Genomic DNA, 18,308 nt, shown 5'->3' on the forward strand with positions numbered 1-18,308 from the left:
TGTTGTCACACTATTTCAACTTGTGCATGATTGCTTTGTCTACGGATACAAACATCATCATATGACAGCAAAGAGAGTTGTGCATTTATCTTACAAATGTCAATCTTCAAATGCCATTTTAATTAACATTTTTTCAGGGCAGCTACTCCAAACACTATTTTGAAAGTATTAATCAATTTGAATGTCCTAGGTACATGGCAAAAATCTTTTTGGTGTAACGCAGTTCTGTAATCTGTATTTACTTCTCGCTTCCTTATTGTTCTCCCTATGCTCAACATTTTGTTTATTTATTGTAGGTAATATCAGAGGCAAGTGCAGGGGAAAATCAGCATATCATCCGCACGCCATTTGAAGATGTGGATGATTTTTTCATACCACCTACAAATCTTATTATTAATCACATTAGGTAAGGAATGGTCCTAATGACTCGTCATCATTATGCTTTGTGCTTCTAGGGAACCTTCTGTCTAATCAGCTTGAAGTACTATATAAACATTAATGAACATGTGATGTGGTTAAGTATTATTTTCCCATTTTCCTGATGTGGAAACTGATGTAAGAACAGGATAAGCAAATTGCCCCCAAATGATTCAGCAAGTCTGTGTAGAGACAGGAATAGAAACTTGAGGTTCAGGCTCATGCTTTAACCACAAAGCCATACTATAAGAAATCTAAGATTCAAAGTGTACCGCTGAGGGTATGTCTACACTGCAAATTAAGGTGTGCTTGTACTGTTTGCAACAGTAGCTAGCAAACACATGACAGCACAGGCTTCAGCATGGGCTAGCCATCCCAGTACAAGCCCCTAAGGACTCGGTAGACATATCCTATGATTTATTGAGCTGAGTGGTAAAAAATTTATTCTCATCTAAAGTTTGGCTGTTGAACACATAACTGACCATTTGCATGCTGAAATATGAGATGTGTGTGCAGTAACAGCAACTGCACAAATGGTGCATGCATTTTTAAAAAAATGAGTACCAGGTATTGTGATTACAATAATTTCCAAGGGAATTACAATTTAGCTAACACGCTTAACTCAAAATAATATGCATTATTTCCTGGCATTAATGTGACAACTACATGTTAACTGTTGAAATCAATGGTAAGTACAAAGTAATGGATTCTATTGCTACCACGTTATAGCACAACTACTAATCACTTTATGGAGCCAGTATAGCTCAGATGTGTGCCATATTCTGCTTTTTAGACCCCAATCCAACAAAGTACTTAAGCACATGCTTAACTTTAAGTTAGTTGCTGGATTGGGGTTCTACTGATGACTGCCACACTATTAGTGACATTGGTGTGACTATGTGCAGGTTTTGACCCAATGTAAATAGCTCTGCTTGCTGAAACAAACAGTAATTTGACACTTTCAACTGTCTGTTAGTTCAGATAAATATCTAGACCTTCTTCAAGTAGTGCCCCTATGGATGCTCCACGTCAGATATGCATGTGCCCCCCACACCTTTGATCGGAGATTTTAATTAGCAGTGTCCATTTGGCCCATGCAGGTGCTTCTGATACCCACGTGTCCCACACTGAGGCTGTATCAGGCTGCGCAAGCAAACTGCCCTCAGTTCCTGTGTTGGGCTGAGACACAGCTTAGTGTGTCCGCATCGTGCTTGTCTCGGCTGCTCGCTGAGTTCTTTTTACGTAGTTTGTTAGTAAGTAGTAATAGTTAGATACTGGCTATTGAAAGATTGTGTTATTCCCTCTGGGGAAAACTTCTCTGCATAGGGCATGCCCGGTTCACAGGGGTTTAAATGTTGCCTTGTGTATAAAGAGGCTATCCCAGTCAGCAATGGACACTTTACATGTTTGTTGCCTGGGAGAGCCACATAAGTGTAACGTCTTGTTTAGCCCTCAAATCCAAGCCACGGAAGAACCAGGAAATCAAGCTGTGACTGATAATGATGGAGTGTTCCTTTTGCCTCACTTTGGAGACAGGTCGGGAGACCTCCCCCTCCTCGCCATCAGTCCTGAGGAAACTCTAGCGCCCCTTCGCATCCAGGGCCTTCCTTCCCATGGACATCATGACACTATCATACTCTGTCAGAATTATTCAAGGGAGCCCCCAGGCTTCAGTCAGAAATGGTCTTCAACTTCTAGGTATCCTTGCCAACTGTCTAATTGCACAAACCCAAACACCCTTGTCTTGCCCCCCTTCCTCCATCACTCCCTCTCACTCACTTTCACCAGGCTGGGGCAGGGGGTTGGGGTGTGGGAGGGAGTGTGGGTCGGGGCTCCGGGCTGAGGGTGCAGGATGGGGTGCAGACTCTGGGAGGGAATTTGAATGTGGGAAGGGACTCCGTGCTGGGGTAGGGGTGCAGGCTCCGGGAGGGAGTTTGGGATCGTGAGGAGGCTCAGGGCAAGGGGTTGGGGTGCAGGAGGGGGTGCAGACTCTGGGAGGGAATTTGGACGTGGGAAGAAGCTCTGTGCTGGGGGGGGGGGGGGGGCAGGGTCCGGGAGGGAGTTTGGGATTGTGAGGAGGTTCGGGCTGGGGCAGGGGGTTGGGGTGCAGGAGGGAGTGCAGGCTCAGGGAGGGAGTTTGGGTGCAGGATGGGGTTGGGGTGCAGGAGGAAGTGAGGAGTGCAGGCTCCGGCCTGGCAGCGCCTACCTGAGGTGGCTTTTGGAAGTGGCGGCATGTCCGGCAGCAGCTCCTAGGCTCAGGGGGCGGCCTTCCTCCTCACTTGGATGAAGAAGCTGTTTTATGTGGTTCCCCAATGCCTCTGATTCTCAAAGCAGTGAACAAAATCAGACAGGACAAGAACAGAGTTATCCTAATAGCCCCAACATAGTCAAGGTAGGTGTGGTTTCCCCTAGCTCTTTGTCCAGAGATAAATCTTCCAATCCCTCTTCAGCTCCTATCCCAGGATGCCAGTGGAATGCTGCATTCCCAGTGTGAGCATTCTCCACCTCAAGGTGTGTCTCCTCAGTGATTTGCGGGGTTAGTCGGTCTGTCCGTCAGAGTTACAACAGATATTATTTTAAAAATAGGAAAGATCCAGAAATACTTACCTTCAAAAATGGAGAACATTTAGTGTCTGTTGTGAATTCCAAAATACTACCCCCAAATTTGCCTTTCATCCAGTTGTTCTGGAATATGTGCTGCAGCTAAAGGAAACAGGACTATTACTTATTTCTCTCAAGGTTCATTTGGATGCCTTAAGAGTGTGCCATACCACTACTGAAGGGTTCTTGCCGTTTGCTTGACGAGGGCACAATCTACATACATCTGTGGCTGTACTTAAAAATGTCCAGTATCCGAGAGCTGCACTAAGGTTTTCGGTACATATGCCTTTCTCAATGCCTCTAGTTCTGATGCAACAGCTGGCGATGCACTTTTTTCCTCTGTGCTGGAATCAATTCCAAAGTTCCCGCCTTGTTATGGGAATACTGCTCCATTACCCACCTTCCTTCCCCGTGCTTTGGAATTTCCTTCTGTGGCTCAGTGGTGAAAAAGGAACTGAGCAGCAATGTGCCCATGCAACCTGATATAGCCTCAGTGCAAGCTGAGAGGCTGTCAACAGCATGTGTGAGGATATCACACATGCTGCTGATATCCTCACGTGTGGGCTGAACGGACATTGCTGATGAAAATTTCCAATCAAAGGCACATGGGGCGCACATGCACCAGAAGTGGAGCCCCTATGAGGAGCACATCTTTGAAGAACTACAGTTACTGCACAGGGTGAGTCACCTCTCTCTTTTGGGGGGGGCGCTAGTTCCCAGGATGCCCTACAGACTCGATGGCTGTCCATTAAAAGAATATGAAGAGCAAGTTTTTTCACTGAGATTTCAGAGCACAAATTTCACACAGGCATAGCACCTCTTCAGCAGCTGTGTGCACGTAACACACATTCTAACCCACTTTTTCAAATTAAAGTTTATGATAAAAGCCTGGGTTTTCTCTTATTCAGGCACTTGGCCAAGTATTAAGGGAGTCTTGAAAGAAATGCTATAAAGAAAGGCTTTTTTTTTAATAGTCCAAGTGCGCTCATTCAGGAGAAACACTGGTGTCATCTCCTATTTCCTCCACACCTAATGCCATGTGAATCTTTACTGCAGCTATTTTAAGTGACGTTTCTAAAGAATCCGAGCATAATGGGAAAACGCAAGGCTAAGCTCAGTGATTTTCAAGGGATCGTACAGTACATTGGCTAATTCTTCAGCAGTGAAATCACTGCTGAGTGTCTCATTGACATTCTGTTTAAGATTAAAGAAATAAACCCACTGATTGAAGCAAAATATATATTTTAACTGTGTGAAAACAAGTCTCTTGTCACGTTTCATAAAGCAATCTTAATCTTTCAAAGACCAGACAAACATCTCACTTAATTTCCTTCTTTCTGTATTGAATGGATAAAAAGATATTCCATGTAAAATTAATTTTCACTCACGCAAGTAACTCCAGCATAACACATAAAGTGCCCAATCCTGCACGCTGCTCCCACGGTTGATGGGACTGTTCATGCGAGCCAGGAATTCTTGCATAACGGCTCGTGGGGTCGTGTCCCTCATTCGTAATGACATGTTAACCAAAAATGTAGGGTTTTTTTTAGCACATAGCAGAAGAATTAAAATGTTAGCGGTTTCATAGAGAAAAGCGAACATTATTACACAAAATAGAAAACAACAGCATGGAGTCTGCCACTTCTGCTGGTTTCAGTGTTCTCTCAAGCATGTTGCCACAGCTCCAGAGATGATGGCAGTGTCATGTTTTATATTTCAGGTTCGGTTTCATCTTTAACAAATCGAAATCTGCAGTTCACAAAATTGACCTGGAAACTGTGACCCACATCAAGACTATCCGCTTCAGAAACTATAGCTGCAAACCACAGAGCATGGCCTATACCCATTTGGGCGGCTACTTTTTTGTCCAGTGTAAAAAAAATACATCAGGAATAGCCTCTCCCCAGCTCATTATTGACAGTGTTACAGATTCTGTGATTGGCCCTAACAGTGACATATCGGGTACGCCCTATATTTCCCCTGATGGACGCTATTTGGTCAGTGCAGCTGAAGACAGTGGCAGGATTAAAGTCCAGGCAATAACCATCCAAGGGGAAATCAAGTTGATTTATGACTTACAAACAAATGTACACGTATCTGATCTGACATTTCAACCCTCTTTCACTGAAGGCAATCAGTACTACATATATGCTACGTCACATTTGCAAACAGATGTGCTTTTTGTAGAGCTGTCAACAGGGAAAATGAATGTACTGAAGAATTTAAAGGACCCTATCATGTCCAAAGACTGGCCCTGGAGCAGCTACACCAGAATTATGAAAGACAGTGGATTATTTGGACAGTATCTTATTACACCAGCTAAGAATTCACTGTTTGTTATTAATGGGAGACAAAACACATTACACTGTGAGGTTTCAGGTATCAGGAGGGGTAACACGGTGGTCTGGGTTGGAGAAGTATGAAAGGGCACAAAACTAGAGCCTGCAGCAGACAAGTACTGATTGGACCTTACACTGCAACAAATAGGCAGTCGCATTGTATATTTTTTCACTGGGGAAAAAAACCTGTAAAAGCTTCATGGTGCAACACTGGTCTACTTGCAAGTTTTATAGTATAAGGTATGATCTGCTAATAGAAATTGGGTTGTGTTGGGATATTTTTTGGAAGTATGATTTACGGCTTGGCTAATGAAAAGAATGTATAGCTGGAAAGAGAATAATTTCTCTACCAAGGTATTGAATAAGATGCATAACTTGATGATTCTGTAGAACAAAACAGCTTCTGAGTTTCAGTATTGATGAGTCTCTTCATTATGTTGAAGTCATCAGTTTTCTTTCAGTCAGTCTAACTTCAAATCAACTGTACTTCTGACTGTAGGGCCCTGATTATACTACCCTTAACATTGCCTGAACATGTAAGCAGTAAAAACACATTTAAAACTGACCTTTGTAATAAGGAAAATAAATCACAGAAAGCAGTTTTCAAAATGCAGACATCTAGGTGATAAATTTAATGGAAAATGATCAGTTTCCTTTGAGGGATGGTGTGAGAAGAATTCTTTGATATAATTTCAGTACCAAACATGACAGAAGTATCTACGGTCAACTCTCTTTTTTTTTCTTTTCTCTCTTTTGCTATTGGAATGCAGGGTGTATAAAGAACATCGTCTGATTGTATTCGAGAAAATTCTTAGTGGAAAAATTGGGGATGGGAAGGTGAATTTGAAAGCCACAAAACACTGGTAGTCAGATATGCAGAATCTATCGTATCAGGAGATAAAGCACTCTTCCTTCAGCACCATGTGACTCAAGTCAGATAGGACATAGTGTGAAAAATCATTTCCTGCCTGCCAGACAGCATAATAGCCAGGCTTGTACTCAATGTAGGCAGAAACATTTCTAGAAATTATTCATTTCCCTCATTAGCAATTTACCAACACTGAAGCGACTTAGTTGTTCATAAAACAATGGCTACATAGCCAACTCCATCTCCACCAGTTTCAGTAACATATTTTTAGCAACCCATTCACCCATTATAATTTTAGTCTTAATTTACATGTGTCTCTTCAAAGATTCTGGAAAAGATTATTTTTGTGTTGCCGTTTTCCTCCCATTTATATTACACTTTTTTATCTTCAATTACCATTTAGTTATGAGAAATTAGATTCATGTAAAAATCAAATAAATTACCCCAGAATGCAACAGCTGGCAGTGAGAAAGTTAAGTTCCATTTGCACTTTTATAGACATAAAAAGCTTTTCTCCAGTTCTGTTTCGTAGCTGTCAGTGTTCGTCATCATGAACTAATTAGGACAAGAGTAGTTATGGGTAACTTTCCAAAGTGGTGCAAGCCAGACAAGTACTATTAAAAACAGTAAGAAATGAGCAGCTAAATCCCACAAACTGCTTTGAAAATGTAATCTTGATGTTAGTGCAAACTCCCTTTTCCAGGGACAGCATCTGTTACATCATTGCACCTGGCCTTTTGAATTACATGAAAGTATAACTATGCTGTAGCATGACCTTGACTGCCCAGAGTTTATACGAAAGCAGTTGTTGAATATATACGGTGATACTTAAAGGTGCAGTAACTATTTTCTAACATAGATGTTTGTCACCCTCCTCATAAAAAAGGGATTTTAAATTGAAAGGACACAGAGTAACACTGATAACATTCCTTTAAGCATTAGCTTTTACCGAAAGAATTGCATTTTATAGGCTGGCTATAGACATCGAGTAAGTTATAACCATCTTAGTTCTCTGATTAGTATAAATCTGTTTGGACAGACAAAAAAATGCAATGAATCCTATGAATTCATTAGATATGAAATCCTTTAAATTGCCCTTTAGCATCGATAGGATGAAACCTACATATTTTCTCTTATGAGCCATAAAGGTTAGACGACATTATCCCATCATTAAAACATGGACATACCTTCATTTAGAAATGCATATTGCTCATGATTCTCTACTCATCTAGTGAGGAAACATACACCTGTAAGGAAAGGAGGAGATCAACTTTGTAAGTATTTTTAAATATGCACAACTCCTTTCTAGAACAAAGCTGTATCCATACATTGCAGTCATCCTAAATGTGTTTTATTAGGCCAGACCACTGCGCTAGTGTTATCTTTTATGCCTTCTTGAATATTTTATTATGCCTATTGTAAGTTTCCTTGTAGAGAAGTTCATTGTGTCATAGATCAAGCAAATATTACTTTTTTAAGAATATTTTAAAAAATGTAAATATCTGTTCAGGTAAATATTCTTACAACTGGTGTAAATAGGCTGTGAAGGATGTATAATAGCCCTCACATCTTTCTGTTTGTCTCAAAATATTGGACTAGAAGTCACTCCAACTCCCACTTTAACCTTCCAAAGATGCTCCCATTTTTCCTTCCGCAGCCCAAGTTCTGGTGACGTGCTTTCTAAATTATCCTAATGGTTCTAGCATACTTAGGCAATGAAGTACAATTTAGATTGTCCACGCTACTTGTGAACCGTTCCAATCATGGTCAATCTAACATTAAAGTGCTGCACATTTGTTATTCTGGATTTTTTTTCTTATGCCACAACGCTCACCCTTTTCTCTGTACCAAAAAGGTTTAACTTGTGTTTGCCTTTGATTGCAAGCATATTAAATCTCCCTTGATTGCAGTTTCTTTTTCATTTCTTTGGTATGTAAGTAGCAATTGCTTCACCACTTCACATTTTTCCTGGCTAATGAATTACTAATCACAATGATTAATTGAAATGAATTTAAATTGGATTAGCAAATAATTAGTTACTTGAATATGCTGATGTATCACTTAGGCGTCTATTTGATGGACACTAGGATCACAGACAATAGTCACTGATTTCAGTAAGAATCTAGTCCCTGATCATTCACTGCTTAGATTAAATGGTAATACAAAAGAAATAACATGGCTGTTCTAATCAGTAATTTTTCCCCTTTCTTTTTCATTTTCTAAATATGGAAGGCCTCTTATTTAGCAGTGCTAGCTATTCAGTCCAAGACTTGGGCATACAGCTGGTTTTGAAACAGTACAAGCTAAAGAAAGAGGAGGAGTACTAAGATTTAGAACCAGAAACTGTGAATTACCTGTTATTACTGAGATTTTTTTAACCTCCTCTGCACCACATAAATCAACTAAATATCCTTGGACATTCCTCAAACTTAGGATGGGTGCACACTTGCAATTTGTTATGGGTAACCGTGAAAATGTGGCGGCAGGAGACTTTCATGTCTGTTCACTAAACCGAGTCAGAAATTTCGTTTGAATAGAAATGGGGGTGTTGGAAAATCTTGACCTGGCAGTTTGGGTCACTGAGCAGTAAATCTACACTGGAACTCTCCATCTTCTTTATATCATGATTATTATTTCTTACAGTGCTCAAAAGTCTGCTGGGTGTCTCCCAATACAGGTAAAAAGACCATGATTTGTGTTCCCTAATGAGCTCACATGCTAATATCAGACATGATCTTACAAGGCGTTAACAAGATGGAGGTTGGGCAGAGGTACAGGGTGACATCTATATGAGAACATGGTTAGTCAATAAGGGTGCAGCTTGATGGAGTAAATAAATGTTCTGTCTCTTCCATGATGTCCCTCTGTCTCATACCTGTCAGGATTTTAAATGAGAAAAATATCCATATGTTTATCTGAGTACAGTTGCTTTCTGTTCATTTAGCATTCTCTCCACTGGACTGGACAAGTCTTCCTCATTAGCAGGTTTCCACACAGCCAAATTCCGTGTGTGACTTTTATTGACTTCTCATGTCAACATGAGAGCAGCCAGAGCCAGTCAGAAGTTGGCCTAAATGGACTGTGTATCTAAGAACATGCCACTTTATACCCCCATAGTTTGCCTCTTATGTTGTGAAAAGTTAGGGCCAAATTCCACTTGCCTTGCTTTTACACAATGTCTGATAAAGGAAAGTAGGTGGTGGCTGATTTCCAGATGGGATTACTAATCCCACCCTATTTCTGATCTGAAAGCTACTGCATTTCCTGACTCGCTGTTTTGCAAAAGGGACACTGTCTCTCTTTCAGAAGCAGCAAAGCACTTTAAGCTATAGAAAACAGGCCAGAGATCAATTTTAAAGTCACCCCCTCTGCCAATGCTGCCACTTCCTAAGAGTTTATTCTTCATCCTAACTACCAACCTGTCTTCCCCCCTCCCCACCCCAAACACCATGCAGCCTACCCCATCCCTTCCTCCCCTCAACCCGTGTCTTGCTGTACTTCTAGTAGCCTCCGAGATAGATAATGCCAGGGGCTGTCCTCTGTGAATTGCATCATCCCGCTTCTATGTCGCTATAGCCTGATGCTGCTGCTCAAACTACTTATTCTGGGATGCACACACGTACACAATGACCTCTGCATCATACCTGTCTGAGTCAGCCACAATTATCATGCCATCCAGTAGCTTCATTGCCTAGCCCAGTCCCCTTGGTACAGGGACGTTTTTGCTGCTGCTGTTAGCATTCTGAACCATGACCGGACAAAAACAAAACCATTAAAAAATCTCTGCAGCCGGGGAAAGAAAAACCTGTGCCTTTCTTTAAGCAATTATATGGTGCTCAGCTATTACAGTAGCGAGCATGATATAAATGCCTAAAAAGAAAAATGAAAAGGAGGACTTGTGGCACCTTAAAGACTAACCAATTTATTTGAGCATAAGCAAAGAAAAATGTTGGCTTAAATAACCCAATGCTGCAACTAAACATTATTTCCTATGCGATGGACTGTAACAAAACCACAGGGAAAGGGAAGGCCAGTGGAGACGTTGACTGTTTGCAACAACATTTTTTAACATCAAGATTTTGTTTAAAAAAATAGAGAGAGATAAGGGATTAGGGAAGAAGAGGCTTAAATCTGGCCTACTGATGAATTTTGTACATGTTTACATTTTGTAGGAAAAAGGCAAAATCCAAAAAAAAGAGGGGACTTCTCTGAAGCCCTGCCTGTGCCTAAGAAATCAAGATGGTGTTACATCTTTGGGGATTGCACTAGAAAACTGTTGCTAATTGAAGGGAGTGGCCTGAGCTTTTGTTTATTCCACTGAAGGACAGCCTTGCAAATGAATGAGCCGTCTAAATAAAGCGTATGCAGTTCTTTTACAGCCATCATCTACTCACGAGCACCTGTGAATCAAAAGAAATCGGTGCAAAACAGTTAGTCTGATATATTTTTTGATATTAAAATCCCATCTTCACCTGCTCAAAATAGGTGGACCTTACATGTCAGTGCAGGTGCGGGTTATTTCCTTAACCATACCTATGTATCGCTGCCAGATATATCAAAGACTACACTGCTGCCCTATCCAAGCATCAGTTGCACCCTGTTCACAGAAATGCATTGCCCAGAAAGGGCAAACCCCAGTCAACCCAGCTGGACATTTTTCAAAATTTCTTCCAAACACCAGTGTTAACGACTCGTGTGATTTTTTTTGTACAAGTCCCCGGACATTTGGTCCTTTAACTAGAGCCCAGGCTAACTGAAACCAGTGATGAAGCTCAGCTTTCATTTAAAACAAAAAGTAAGTTTCTAGCCCTCCTGGTTGCAGAGAAGATCTTGAAAACTTGACCCTGAGTACACCCTAAAGGCAAATACTAAATTCCTCAAAGTGGCTTTTATTTTAAAAAAAACTGATTTTTAAGCCTATCTCAGGATTTGGCATTGAGTGGGGGCTGACACGTGATTTTTGAATGTTTGGGTTGACAATACTGGAAAACAGAAAAAAATACATTTGCATAAAAAGTTTGCAAATTTATTTTCCATTTTCAAAACAGCTCAAAATGCTATTAAAAAAAATCACTCTCACTGTGATAATTCTGTCACACAGACTGCCTTGCCTTGAAGCTAGCTTAATTATTAACTTCAGCATATTGTTATAAGAAGCACACAGGACCTTTATAGGGAAGAAGGCAGCACGCCGCATTTATTGAGAATACAACACTTAGCATATGCTTGTCAATCTCACACACACAGTCCTGCGAGTTGATGTTTATAATTACCAGTCCAGAGTCTGGATCAATCTAGTGGCCAGCCAGATGGGGAGCAGGGCTCTGTCGGTCGCAATCCAATGCTCCTGGAGTGTGGCAAGATGAACCCAAAGTCCCATGGCAAAGCACCCTGTTCTTATAGTCCTTTTTCTCTGTTGAAGTGTCAGTTGCTTACCAGTTACTGCTTGAATGGTGTTAACATTCCAAAACACCTCTGAGAGGGTCATCCTGTCCTGGTTTCAATTTAATCAATTGTCTTTAGGGGTGCCAGCCTTCACCTCAGGGTTGTCAATTTGCCCTTCCTCAATCATGGATATGCGTTGATGGTTCTTTGGCGTCAACAAATCTCGATAAGTGTCTTCGCTCCTCCTTTCTTGAGCATCTGGTTAACAATGGCCTTCACACCTTATCTTTTTATGATGCATGCATTCCTCATTCACACAGTCTTTTACAGAGACTTTGAGAATACAAACAGTAGTATTTAATATTGAGCAAAAAGGCATTGCAAATTAAACCTTGCTAAGTTTTACAATCAATAACCAAGACAATTTACATTGAGACCCAGGCCTTCAGTGTTCCTCTAATCTACTTAACATAGACACAATACAGAATCCTGTCTCTTACTAACTAAACCTTAAAACAAAGAACGCCCAATTTGTAATGCATATGGGAAAACAGAATCTCATAGTCCCAGAGGGTCATTCCTTTCTGCTATTCAAATGGGGTGGCTAGCAGGATGAAATCAAATTATACATTAATTCTTATAGTGCAATTCTAAAATCCTGCCCCTACAATATAACCTCTCTCATTACATCTTTGACAATTGCCTGAAACCATCGGATAAAGCCCATAAACACAAAAGAGGCCAGGAAACCAGATGACTAAAGCAATCAAAAAGAGCACTTACTTAGTCAAACAAGCCACTCCAAGTTCACAAAGGTTAGAGAACTGGCATTTTCAGAAGTGCAAGTCAAATGAATGTTTCTGGATTACCACAGGGTTCCATCCCTGTAGTCTGAACTTCATGTCTATTCATGCCCATATCACTGTCTGAACCCCCAGTGGCTACCCATCCATATACTACAGCTGTGCAGTTTCTAGCGACTCTGAAACTTAAAACAAGAGAAGCTAGGGGGAATGTAAGTCAAATACTCTCCCATTTGTCCAGGCAAATGAAAAGTAACCGATCATTTGTAATGTAGAATTGAGACTCTATCTGCGAGTAACATATTGCAGATATTCATTTTATTCAGAAAGACAAAACATAACTGGCAGATAGCTTAAAGAAATTTTATAAAGTGTCTGTATATGTATAGATAATATTTATGGTCTCACCATCTTTATGACAAGTGGGCATAGCATTTAAGAGCGAGAGGCGTATTTTATACCCTCTTATTCCCTCCACCTCTCCCCTTTTATTAGGAAGCTCCAACCCAGTCAATCAGGATTCTCCTACTGGTTTATTTTAAATTTACTTCTCTGGCATCTACCACTTTCAGACCATAAGCATTTTAAGTGAAGATGGACTCAAACACCAGCTCCGAGTTCAGATTGGAGTTCAGAGCTTGAATTTATACATAGATCTGAACACTGTGACGTTTGTAAAAGTTCAGATTGAGCCTTCACACGTTAGTTTAGAAGTGGGGCACTGATTCAGGCCTATAGCTTGTGTTACATAGCGTCAAAGACAGCGTCTTCACGTTACAGTGTTCAACAACCAAACATGCACATCCCCGCGATAACCGATTACCTTTTGCCTGTCACCATTTGAATGCTAAAGGCGCAACTTTTTGGTCAGTTCACCATATGGTGAGTAAGTCTCAACTGTGTCTTTCATGGTGTTACAAGATTTATAAATTTAAGACCAGAAGGTACCATTAGCTCAGCTAGCTTGACCTCCTGTGTAGCACAGCCATTAAATGTCATCCTGTTACTCCGCTACGGAACCCAATAACTTGGGTTTGGCTAAAGCATATCATCTAGAAAGGAATATGGTCTTGATTTGATGATGCAAAGAGATGGAAAATCCAAGAGGTCCCTGGGTAGTTTATTCCAATGGGTCATCACCCTCACTGTTAAAAAAAAAAAAAAAAATCTGCGAGTAATTTGAATGTGTCTGGATCAGCCTAACCTTTCGTCGTTGTTGTGCCTTTCCCCAGTATTTTCTCCCCCATGAAGGCACTTATACCCTGCAATCACATCATCGCTCAATATTTTTTTCTGACAAAGTAAACAGATTGAGCTGCTTAAAAGGCTCAAAGCTCCAGCCCTTGAAGCATTTCTGTGACTCTCTTCTGCACTGCCTCCCATTGGTGAATATCCTTTTTGAGGTGTGGACACCAGTAGTCTACTATCAGTCTCACCGATGCCAGATACAGAGGTAAATATCAAGCTCCTTGCTCCTACTCACTACGCCCCTATTTATGCATCTAAAAATCAGATTAGCCCTCTTTGCCATGACACCATCTTCATAACTATTTACCACTCTGTTAATCTTTGTATTATCCGCAAATTTTAATCAGCAGTGATTTTATATTTACTTCCAGATCATTGAGGAAAACATTGAATAGAATTGGGCCTGCTACCAATCCCAATGGTGGTGCCTAGAAACAACTCCGTTAGACGAGGACTCCCAATGACAACTGCTTTTTGAGATGTGTCAGTTACCCAATACATAATCCATTTAACATGTGCTTTATTGGTATTGTCGAGTGCTAATTTTTTAATCTGAATGTCAGGCCCTACTACATTACATGTCTTTAAAAAGGCAAAATATATTATAGCTACAGCATTATCTTTATCAACCAAACGTAATCTGTTCAAAAAATGAAATTAGGTCTGTTTGATAAGTAAACTATTTTCCATAAAACCATGTTGACCAGCATTAAGTATATTCCTATCCTTTAATTCTTTATTAATTGAACCCTGTATTAGCTTTTCAATTATTTTACCCAGGATTGATGACAGGAGTCATCCTGCTTCCCCTTTTTCAATATTGGGACAACATCAGCACTCTTCCCATCTTCTCGAATTTATCCAGTATTCTAAGGTTTATTAAAATTTAACACTAGGGGCCTAGAGATCTCCTCTGGTAACTGCTTGAGAGCAAGTTAGCTGATATAGAAATGTTTATCCCTCATAGATGTTGTTCAACATCCACCTAGATTATAGTTGTACTGCAAAGGAATTAATCATCCTGGTGTGATACAAGTAGACCATCCTGCTTCTTTCCAAATACAGAACAGAAATACTTAGTTAACTCTTCTGCCTTTTTTCCATCATTTATTAACAATGTTACTGTTTCCACTGAGTTAAGGGCCTGTACCAATAGCAAAACTTCTTTTGTTCCTAATGCAGTTTAAAACTCCTTTGTATTGTCCTTAGCCCTTCCAGCGGTGTATTTTTCCTTGATATCGTTCACTTCTCTTAACAATTTTCTACAATCCATAGCTTCTAATTTATATGGATTTCTATCTGTGTCCTCTGTGTTTCCATTTCTTAAATGTGTTTTTGTTAGTATCTGATTGCTGCCTTCACTGCTGAACCAGGATGGGTTTTCAGCCATAGGTGTCCCAAGCGTTTCCCATCTCCAAAGAAGCAGAATTTTTAAAATAATAAAGAAAGAAAATAGGAACTGAAAAAACACATTCGTTCATAATAACATAGGGCCAGGCGCAAAGCCTATTGAAGTCGATGCAAGGATTATCCTTCACTTCACTGGGCTTTGGCTCAAGGCCATTCATCAGAAAACATGCCCAAAATTTCTAGAGGGTTCAGTATCTCACTGCAACACCGCAGTATAACGTCACCCTTTTTTTTCCCCATCTTTCTTAGGTGTTTGCTGCTACACAGCAGGAGCACTGTAGTGCTATCTTATTAAAGCACAAGGAATTGACCACTAGTAAAGGTAGACTGCTGGACTAGAAGGCCAAATAGTCTCCTGTGGAAGAGACAAGTCAAAAAGAAATACGTGCAATACAACACCGAGTCTAGTGACGCTATTTAATTACACACAGTTTCCATATAGAATGTGTGCTTCAACCACCTCGTAACTCAGTAAAACTGATTTACTCTAGCCTGAAAACACCTTCATTGTCCTGAAAAATCTAATAAACTGGGTGGGAGACATTTGTTTTAAAAATACAGGCCATTTGTCCCTTAGAAAGAAAGAGAATCGCTTGCTTTGCTGTTACATGCACAGTGTCCCAAATAATTAATAAACACTGATATATCTGAGGGTTATTATATTTCTGTAATTCAAAATGTGTTCTCATCTTCCATTTTACATCAGGCATTCAGATTATTTGGTATTATGGCACTGACAAGCAAGGAGGCAAAGGCATTGGGAGATGCAGTGCTAAACTATATGTCTCCAGGCAGTCCTTTCCCTTCTCTCCAGCTGGAGAGCTACCCAAGCTATAAGGAAAAGTTGAGAACAAAGAAAGACAAGGCAGGGAGCAGCACTCAACCTCAGAAGGGAGGTGGGCAGGACCATAACATGGGAGTAACAGTTGTTTCCCATGGGTTTTTCTTTTTTACTTTCATATTTTGAAGATGTGTGCATCAGGATCTCTGGGGGGCACATGGCAACAGAATACCTAATTGATAACAAATAAACTAATGAGACTCCCACTGAGGCAAGAAGTTTATCCACTCCCAACAATCAACTGCCCCTTATTCACCATCATCAGCAAAAGATTAAATAGATAGGACTTATGCAATAACCTGATGGTCAATAGACTCTGAGTGCATATAATGTGAGGGAGCTCTGGCTTGAGATTTTCAAAGCCAAGTAGGGGACTGAAATGAATGGGAGTTGTGTGACTAAATCTATTAGTTGGCTTTGAAAAATCTCAGCCAGAATTTCTCTGGTAGCCAAGGTTCAACTCACAGAGGGCAGAAGGCAATAGGTTCATTTTGAACGCTAATTTGCATTTTAATAGAACCGCATTTGACTGCTTGCCAAAGCAACGTCTTTGAAGCACTCGATCTTACTGCCATTTGCCCGTGTGGGTTCATTCTTCATCCTGGCTTTCAGAGTGTCCATTAAGTTTGCCATTAAACACAAGTCTAGAAATAGCATCACAAAGCTCTTGGGAAATTCACACTGCTGCAGCCACAGCAGCAAACAGTTATGAAAATGAAAAGTAATGCCAAGACTTCCTTGCGACCATGACTTTAATTTGCAGCGTGTGAGATGAGCTCAAGGACAGGCTGCCATGTGTCCTTGTGAGGCAGCTGGAGAGAAGGTACAGCACAGCTTGAGCAAAATAATGTCTCCTAAATTAAACCCACCACTGTTGCTCATTGGATATTTCAAATGTTGCATTTTTTTCTCTTTGCCTCAAGAAAGCACTCCCAGTTGCGCATTTTGTCCCGCCGTTGACTTTATAATCAATCTCTTTTAACTCCAGAAAAAAGCCTCTCTCTGTAAATCAGGGATTGTGAATTCATTGTACGGACAAACCCATATAAAGATCACAGATCCATTGTACACCTCAGAGGACTTTGGCTGTTTTTTCGCTTAGGCTGGTTTCCCACCCTTAGCTCATTCAACTCACATTTTGACTTCTGTGATCCAGTTAGTCCTGTAACACCCAGCATCTCTGGTCTATATTGTGAATACCCTGCCCCCATCCACACATACAAAGATGAACAAGATTTCTAGTGTGTCTCCAGGCAGATTGTCATTTTAAGCAGTGACACACAAACAATGTAAAATGGTCATTTTCAGCTCAAAAAGCCTCCTGGTTGTAATTACTATACATGTGACCTTTTCCCTTATTTATTTATAAAATAAATATACATTATTTTTAATACATCAACTTTAGTAGAGAGCGATTTGTACCGACACAGTAACAGTTTGTGACATTTGAAATAAATTTGTGTTTACTTTGATGTATTATATAGTAACGATGACACAATGTATTTGCATTAACACTTGGTCTATGAGCCACAAAAGCTATCTATAAATTATTGTACTCGTAAATGCTCTTTTTCTGAGGATTTTTTTAACAATAAAACTTATAAAAACTTATCTTGACAAGCTCGGTTTTATCCCTGTTTATTCTCAGGAATTCCCAACCTGGCATACACACTTTTACATTGGATGTGTGTAAGGCCTCCCACTCGCTCTTTTCAAAGCAAACAAAAAAATAGAACTGGTGAAAAAAGTGCCCATCAGCCTTAAAATCTGTTGTATTTAATATCAGCAGTAACACACCATGGATAGAAGTAGTTTGAGCTGCCTTCAGCTATGATCAAGGGAGCACAGTGGTACTTCATTCACTACAGCCATTCAGCAATGCCAGTAAAAGGGGCCATTTAAGACAAACAAAAAACAGTTTTTGCTTAAGATTGAGATTTTCAACAGGAGTTGATGCTGAATTTCCTTAGACCCCTCTTTTGAAAATTACTCCTGGGGGAATCCTGCGCCACTGCGCAATGCAGAATTTTGCAGAAATTAATGTTGTGCATGCAGAATTTCCTTTCCCCCACAGAAATGGGCTGCAGTACTCCTAGCCACCACTAAGGGCTGATGGACCCAGCAGAGTCCAGTTCGCACATAGAAGACACTGCTGGGGGAAGGGGGAGGAAGCTAGAGTTCCCAGCATGCCCTGAGGGAAGGACAGGACAGCAGTGTGCAGGAAACTCCGTGCAAGCCTGGGACCGAGCATCAGGCTGTTTCTCCCTCCGGATTCCTGAGATATGGAGCAGGGAAGGTGGATAGCTGTCTGGGCAAAGCGGGGCACTTTCTGGGCCGGAGGGACCCCCCATATCTGGGCGGGTGGGGTCCTGCAGCTGGGCTCTGCGGGGAGGGGG

General features: G+C 40.7%; 1 protein-coding gene across 4 annotated transcripts in view; it reads left to right on the top strand.

Annotated features, from left to right (window-relative positions):
* FSTL4 (follistatin like 4) overlaps positions 1–17,523 on the top strand; it is a 490,949-nt gene extending 473,426 nt beyond the window's left edge. For all 4 annotated transcript variants that reach the window (XM_043520692.1, XM_043520690.1, XM_037907517.2 and 1 more), the window contains 2 exons: positions 297–406; positions 4,739–17,523. In XM_043520692.1, the coding sequence (XP_043376627.1) occupies positions 297–406; positions 4,739–5,441 (813 nt within the window). In that variant the 3' untranslated portion in view covers positions 5,442–17,523. The remainder of the gene's footprint in view (positions 1–296; positions 407–4,738) is intronic.
* Positions 17,524–18,308: the final 785 nt, after the last annotated feature.

This window comes from Chelonia mydas, chromosome 8 (assembly GCF_015237465.2).
Source record: "Chelonia mydas isolate rCheMyd1 chromosome 8, rCheMyd1.pri.v2, whole genome shotgun sequence".
Lineage (NCBI taxonomy): Eukaryota > Metazoa > Chordata > Testudines > Cheloniidae > Chelonia > Chelonia mydas.